This window comes from Pinus tabuliformis, chromosome X (genome assembly GCF_031772625.1).
Source record: "Pinus tabuliformis cultivar Carrire ecotype Pingquan chromosome X, CPIR1, whole genome shotgun sequence".
Lineage (NCBI taxonomy): Eukaryota > Viridiplantae > Streptophyta > Pinopsida > Pinales > Pinaceae > Pinus > Pinus tabuliformis.
Window position 1 is genome coordinate 1,262,351,910 of NC_142308.1, and position 7,368 is coordinate 1,262,359,277.

The following is a 7,368-nucleotide window of genomic DNA, read 5'->3' on the forward strand; positions in this document are numbered from 1 at the left end:
CAGGGGACAAAGAGGAAGAAGAAGGATGGAAGGAAATAAAAAAGGGAAAGGTAGTCACAAAGCCGAATGAGAAAAAGCAATCAGGATCAAAGGTAAATCCCCAGATCAATGACAAGACCAATCCAGTCTCACATGAAGGCCCAACCTCCTTTGAAAAGGGGGAGACCTCAGAGAAAAATGAAGAAACTGAAGATCAACCAAAGAAAAGGAAGGACACCGAAGAAGAATCAAATGCCCAACCAGTCAAGGCAGATCAAGGGGACAAAGCAGGCAATGATGAACACATAAGCCTTGCCTCTGAATCAGTGGAAGATTCAGAAGAAAGAGACTCCGAATCAGACAGCACACAAATAACTCCTATCAAATCGACCAGGGGCCGGAAATCCAAGAAAAAACAGAGAGAGGAGATAACCTACATGGATGTTCTCCAAGGTTCTCAGAAAACCCTAAAGGGAATGATGAACACAAGATCTGGGCGCAAGCATAACAAGGCTCCAAAAGGGGCCACCTCCCCCCACTCCAATAAATAATGAAATACGTCTCCTGGAATTGCAGAGGATTAGGTAGCAGGCTGAAAGAAGAGGCCCTGAAAGATATTGTGAGATTGCATATGCCTGAAATCTTTCTCATCCAGGAGACAAAACTGGAGGACACTCTTCTCCTCCAAACCAGCAAAACCTTTTGGCGCAAAGGCCCTGGTAGAGCTGTCAGTGCTAGAGGCGCCTCTGGTGGGATTGCCTCCTTCTGGGACAGCTCCAAATACGACTTGAGTCAGGAAGAAAGTTGCCAGCACTGGATTTTTACTCAGCTCCTCCACAAAGAATCTGGTCAACAAGTAAGTATATTTAACCTCTATGCTCCAGTCTCTCCATCGGAGAAAAAAATTTGTTGGGACTCGCTCCAGTCATTTCTTGTTTTGCACAACCCAGAAAATATCATTATTGCAGGGGATCTGAACGTTACTCTAGCAGCTGAAGAGAAAAAAGGAGGTTCCCCGGTAAGGGATCCGTCCAGAGAATGGGTAGAAGATATTATGATTGGTTGGGATTTGGAGGACATCAAACCATCAGCTGGGAAATTCACTTGGTCTAATAAAAGACTAGGCCCCACCCATATAGCTGCTCGATTGGACAGATTCCTCGTCCAAGCCTCCTTTCTCACCTCCGGGCTTATGGCTTCTTCCAAAATTCTGCCCAACTGCACTTCCGATCATAAACCCATAAGTCTCGAGCTTTCCAAGGATGATTCTCTGGGCCCAATTCCATTTAGATTTAGTCCATTATGGATTCAGCAAGAGGGTTTCAATGAGCTGGTTTCAGAAGAATGGAATCGGAAAATAAAAGGATCCCCCTTCTTCGTGTGGGAGGAAAAGTTGCGGACTCTTAAGAGAAGACTAAAGGAATGGGCTAAAACTTTGAAAACCCCTGCTTCCAAAAGAAAAGAGTCTTTAGAAAACCTTGCTGTTCATCAATCATCAATGGAGGATTCAATTATTACCCAAAGTCTTCTCCAAAAAGAAGTTGAGCTGCAAAAAGCCCTTCATAAAGCTAGTAGGGAAGAAGAAGAGTATTGGAGGCAAAAATCTAGAAATTTATGGTTACAGGCCGGAGACAAAAATACAAGTTTCTTCCACAGGCATGCCGAAGCTAGAAAGCAATTCAAAAATGTTTCAGAAATCAGATTCCAAGAGGCAGTGGTTAATGATTTTGAAGGTATCAAGAAAGCAGCATTTTCCTTTTTTAAAGATCTTTACTCAGCGCCAGATGACCAGCCGATAGACCCTCAAGCCTATCCGTACAATCTAATCCCCAGCTGTGTGAAAGATTCTGCCAATAATATGCTGACTGCTATGATCAGCATGGAAGAACTCAAGAAAGCCGTGGATGGCATGGATCCGGACAAAGCGCCAGGGCCTGATGGGTTCTCAGCTAGATTCTATCAATCTTGCTGGTCAACTATCAAAAAAGACCTCTTGAGAATGGTCAGGAAGTCCCAACTCTGTGCAAAGATAGGAGGGAGTACCAATTCAGCCTTCCTTGCTTTGATTCCGAAAGAGAAAGGAGCCTTAGAATTCAGTAGATTTCGACCCATATCTTTGTGTAATACTAGTTATAAACTGATTACCAAAATAATTTCCAATCGCCTCAAGAATATTTTGCCAGACATCATTCCGGAAAACCAAGGAGGCTTCATCAAAGGGCGAAAGAGCCTGGATAATATAGTGCTGGTTCAAGAGGCAGTCCATTCAAGTGGCCAGAGAAAAGAGAAAGGAATGGTAATAAAACTAGATTTGGCTAATGCCTTCGATAGGGTGAGGCACGACTTTCTGTTTGCTGTTATGATGAAAATGGGTTTCTCACTAAATTTCATAAACTGGGTGAAAGCCTGCATTACCTCTCCTTGGATTGCACCGTTGGTTAATGGTCGATCGACTGAATTCTTTACAGCTTCCAGGGGATTAAGACAAGGCTGTCCGCTGTCCCCTCTGCTCTATGCTATTCAAGCATCAGTTCTTAGTTTCCAGCTTGAATTCTGCCAGCAAATCCAAATTCTGCCAGGCCTTAGAATGGTGCAGAATGTCAAAGATATAAACCATGCTCAATTTGCCGATGATACTCTGCTGCTAGGTGGAGCGAGCATTAATTCGGCCAGAGCTTTCAAAAATGAACTGGACATCTATAAGGAAGCATCCGGCAGTAAAATAAATTACGCAAAAAGTACAATCTATGGCTGGAACTGCTCAGCCAAAAATCTTGCTGACATAGCCAGGCTTCTGGAAATGAAAATCTGTCAGGACTGGGATTCCTTCAAATACCTTGGGATCCCAATTTTCAGATCCAATCCTAAAGTCGCCCACTGGATGCCCTTGTTAGACAAGTTAAAGCTCAGAATACAAGCCTGGGGAGCCTCCTGGCTGAACACTGCCGGGAAAACAATTCTTATAAAATCTGTCCTAACAAGCATGCCTCTTTATCAGCATTCCATTCTCCTTGCCCCCAAAACCTTTCTCAATAAAATGGAAGGCTTATTGAGAAGATTCCTGTGGGAAGGGGGGAAAAACAATGAAAGAAGACTTCACTTAGTAAATTGGGATACCATAAAGAAACCATTCATAGAAGGAGGTCTGCAAATGAGAGACTTGGCAGCTCAAAATATGGCTCTAGGTTCAAAAATTTTGTGGAATATTGTGGCAGGGAAAATAAGCTGGAGCAAAAAAGTACTGTGGAAGAAATACTACCAAGGTAAACGTCTGAGATGTCTGGAACTTCCACCAAAAAATTCCAAAGGTTCCCCTATTTCCAAGCTATGTAACGCAGCCCTGGAGAACTTCATTACCAACCTCTACTGGATCCCAGGCAATGGGAAGAAAATTAGAATATGGAAAGATCAGATTCTTGGAGATCAACCTCTACACCAGAAAGAAGGTCTGGCAAATATTAAACTATGGCTGCAATCCAACAATAAAGAAACCCTTTGGGACATTTCCAACTGGACGGAGGATGCTGACAGAAGATGGGACAGCTGGAACCTAGGAGAGGTTCCACAACATTTGCATACAGAAGCTTCTTTACTGTTAGACAATCTGCAAGGGAAATCTCCCCTGTCTGCTTCAGCCAAGGACAAAAGAGGGTGGGGCTCCCATACAGGTACCTACTCAGCAGCTGAAGGATACAAAAGATTGATAGCTGTTCAGAACGTTCCCCCAGATCCATCGCCATGGAAATTCATATGGAGCTTCCCTTCTCTTCCAAAAATCGACTTCTTCAGCTGGACGCTTGCCCATAACAGTGTGCTAACAGGAGACAACCTGAGAAAACGGGGAATGGAAGGGCCATCTAGATGCCCTTTATGTATTTCAGAGGAAGAATCAGCTGATCACCTGATGTTGTTGTGCCCCTTTGCCAAGACAGTCTGGAAGGGGGTTCTGAGTTCACTGGCGAACAAGTTTGAGCTGCCAAGTAATGTGTCAAATCTCCTCCATGAGTGGGCCAAGCTATCACCCTTTTGCCTCAAAAAAAAAAATCTGTTAAAAACTGCTTGGATGTGGACCCCTAAATTCACATGCTGGAAGTTATGGCTGGAAAGGAATAACAGAATTTTTAGAGGAGAAATCTGCACAGCAAACAGCGTAATTTCCAAAATTAAAGCTATAATGGGAGAAACGATGGATGTCAAGCCAGCCTTAAGGAATGAAGCAAAGCTCGACAGTGAGGAAGAGCTCTGGCTGAAAGAATTTGGCCCTAAAAATCAATCCATCACTACTTCCCCAGCCTTTTGCCATGCAATGTGGGAAATTCGTCTAGAAGAACAGGAATTTCTAAAGTGGAGATCGGCCCTAGATGACCACTGTCTATTCTTTGACGGGGCCTCTAAAGGCAATCCAGGTGCTGCGGGTGGAGGAGGAGTTCTTCTAAAACCTGATGGCACCTGTTTATTCAGGTTTCACTGGGGTTTAGGCATCGAAACTAACAATAGAGCAGAGGCTCTAGCTTTATGGCAGGGGCTGACTCTCGCTCTCATCTGGAATATTCAATCCCTGACAGTCTTTGGAGACTCTCGGATTATCATTCAAGCTATGAATTCACATTCAAATCCATTGCAAATTCATTTGGACCATACTCTCAAGAAAATTAGACCCTTAGTGGCTAAAATTCGGAAAATATCCTTCTACCACATTCTGAGGCAGCTAAATTCTGAGGCAGATTCGGAAGCAAATCTTGGCTCTGGCAAAAGTCAAAGAACTCTTTCAGTCAATTCGGTTGATTCTCTCTGTAGTATCCCTTAATAGGCTTTTCCAGACTACTGTTCTTGAAGTTATGGGATCAGATTTCGTTGCTGTTCTGTTCTGGTTTCCAGGTTCAATCTCACCATTCTCCTAGGGCAGGCAATCAAGGAAATCCGTTACCCTGGTCTCTCTGTTTCTGGCAGTCTATAAGTCTCTGTCTCCAGCAGAATTCTGAACTGTCATGGACGATGCGTGACTGCTTGGTCAATTCTACGGTACAGGTGAGATATTGGAAGTATTAAAAGTATATCCTTTTGATTCCCAAATCCAATGTTGGAAAAAGCCTTGAATGGCAGCATTATTCGGGGCCCTCCTCTGTTTCAGTCCACAAATGCGCAGAGTCTGTTAGCAACTCTTTCCTCTCCAGACTATTGTTTACCTTCAGAAAGAGGATCCGGCAACAGCTTGCTCCACCCCATCGGTTCCCGCCCGGACCTCTGCAAAGGGAACGTTGAATCAAGTAAGTGCTTGCCATTCTATTCAGCGAGCCTAATAAAGCCTTGGATTAATCAGTCATAGACAGCTAGTTATCGCCCAAGGAAATGCATCACTATTCTACAGATTGTCCAGAGGAAATCATGTATTGATGTCTAAAAAGGGAAGTCGACAAACAATTGAAGAAACTTTGATCCGTTCGTTCTTCTGGCAATCGACTCAGTGGTCAGCGTATTACACTCCAGGTCCAAGCAGGTCAATTTATGAAACCGCCCAGGGGCATCAAGTTTCAGGCTTTGATCGAGTGGTCCATCGCTTCATCATTGATGTCCAGATCTGATAGGCAGAGCCGCTGCGTTTTTTCCCCTTCAGAAGTTTATGAATCCAAGCTTGTCAATGGATTCGTCTTGAATAGAGATTTCGGCGGATCAAGAAATTTGAAATCCTAATTCAATGTAACCAGCACGCGGTAGCTTTTTTGCCGCCAAAGCAATAAAAACCATAACCGTTACAGTAAAAAAAAAACAGTGCGAGGCCTCGACTCATACACAACATGATGCTTCCACGAGTATGGTTGGCCTAATAATACATCACAAACTTCAAGAGGAATAACATCACAAAATACCTCGTTCATGAAGAGCTTGAACATAGTTATCGATCAAACGAGAACTATTACCTCAAAATAGGTACTCTAGCCCAAAAACCCCCAAAAAACATGAAAAAACAGGCTGAAAACAAAAAGTGTTGATGTTGGAATAACATTTTTTTTGTACATTTTCAACATTTTTTCAAAATCGCAGTAAAAACCAAATTTTAATGAAATTTTTGTGTGCAAAAAACACCCTAAAAAAAAATGTTGATGCTGGAATAATGTCTTCTTTTTTTTTCAGGGTTAATTTTCAACATTTTTTAATAATGACGTTAAAAATAAAATATCATGACTCTGAAAATCTTTAAATTTCCAACAATTTTCAAGCATGAACTTGAGAAAAAATACTTATAATTGTTTTCAACCATAGCATTAAAGATAAAATATTCATGACTTAGAAAAACATTAAAATATTGACAATTTTTCAACCATGGAATTAAAACCAAAGATTATGACTACAAAAAAAAATTAAGTTTTCAAAATATTTCAAACATGACATTATGGAAAGAAAATATGACTAAAAAACCTTAAAAAAGAAAAGAAAAAAAAACAATAAAAAAAGTAAAAAAAAACAAAAACAAAATTAACTTGTAAAAATAGAAAACTAAAAAAAATAGAAATATCAAATAATTCAAATATTCAACAAACAAAAAACACAAAAAATATTTCAAGAAAACAAAATTTGAAATACGGAAAAAAAAAACAAACAAACAAACAAAAAAATTAAAAAATAATAATAAGTAAAAAAATAAATAAAAAAATAAATTCAAAATTTACTAGGAAATATTTCAAAACTTTAATATAATTTAAGCAAAACAAAAACAAATAAAAAACATTTTTTTAAGTTAAAAAAATAAATAAAATAGAAACAAAATAATTTAAAAAAAATGAAAATGAAAATAAAAACAATAACAAAATTTAGGAAGCCTTGGGGGAGCGGACTACTTAGTTAGTTGGCTACATAGAAAGTGATTTGGGAGAAATATAGATGATAAAAAGTGCATATTTGGATATGTGTTCTGAATTAGGTCAAGAGCTAACTCATAAGATTCAAAGAAACAACCCATTTTGTCACTTTCCAAAGAAGGAGTAGAGTATGTGGGAACAAATGCAAGAGATGTTCAAGATATATGGTTAATAAGGATACAATTAGATTTGAATTAAGAGAAACAAGAGGGAACAACAATATTTTTCATAACCAATCCTCTATATCTCTCTAAAACAAACAATATTTTATAGATGCAATAAATACATTGCTTTAAGATACCATTTCAAAAGGGAATTATTTAAGGCATGAGAAATAAAGTTGGAATTTTGAAAGTTAAAGGAGAAACTCGCAGACATATTCACAGAATCATTATCAAAGGAGAATTTTAAGTAACTAAGAGAAGATTAGAGAATGATTAATTTCAACAAATACTTGAATGATACCATAGATAACACTTTAGTCTTGCAACCTTGAAGTTTCTTTGCAACCATACCTCATGAAATTACCATT

General features: G+C 39.7%; 1 protein-coding gene across 1 annotated transcript; it reads left to right on the plus strand.

Annotated features, from left to right (window-relative positions):
* Window positions 1–529: 529 nt before the first annotated feature.
* On the plus strand, window positions 530–5,670 carry LOC149144584 (uncharacterized). Its single transcript, XM_089452195.1, has 5 exons — window positions 530–839; window positions 972–4,759; window positions 4,858–5,007; window positions 5,172–5,246; window positions 5,467–5,670. The coding sequence occupies exons 1-5, from the start codon at window positions 530–532 to the stop codon at window positions 5,668–5,670; spliced, it is 4,527 nt and encodes a 1,508-aa protein (XP_089308321.1).
* The last annotated feature ends 1,698 nt before the right edge of the window (window positions 5,671–7,368 follow it).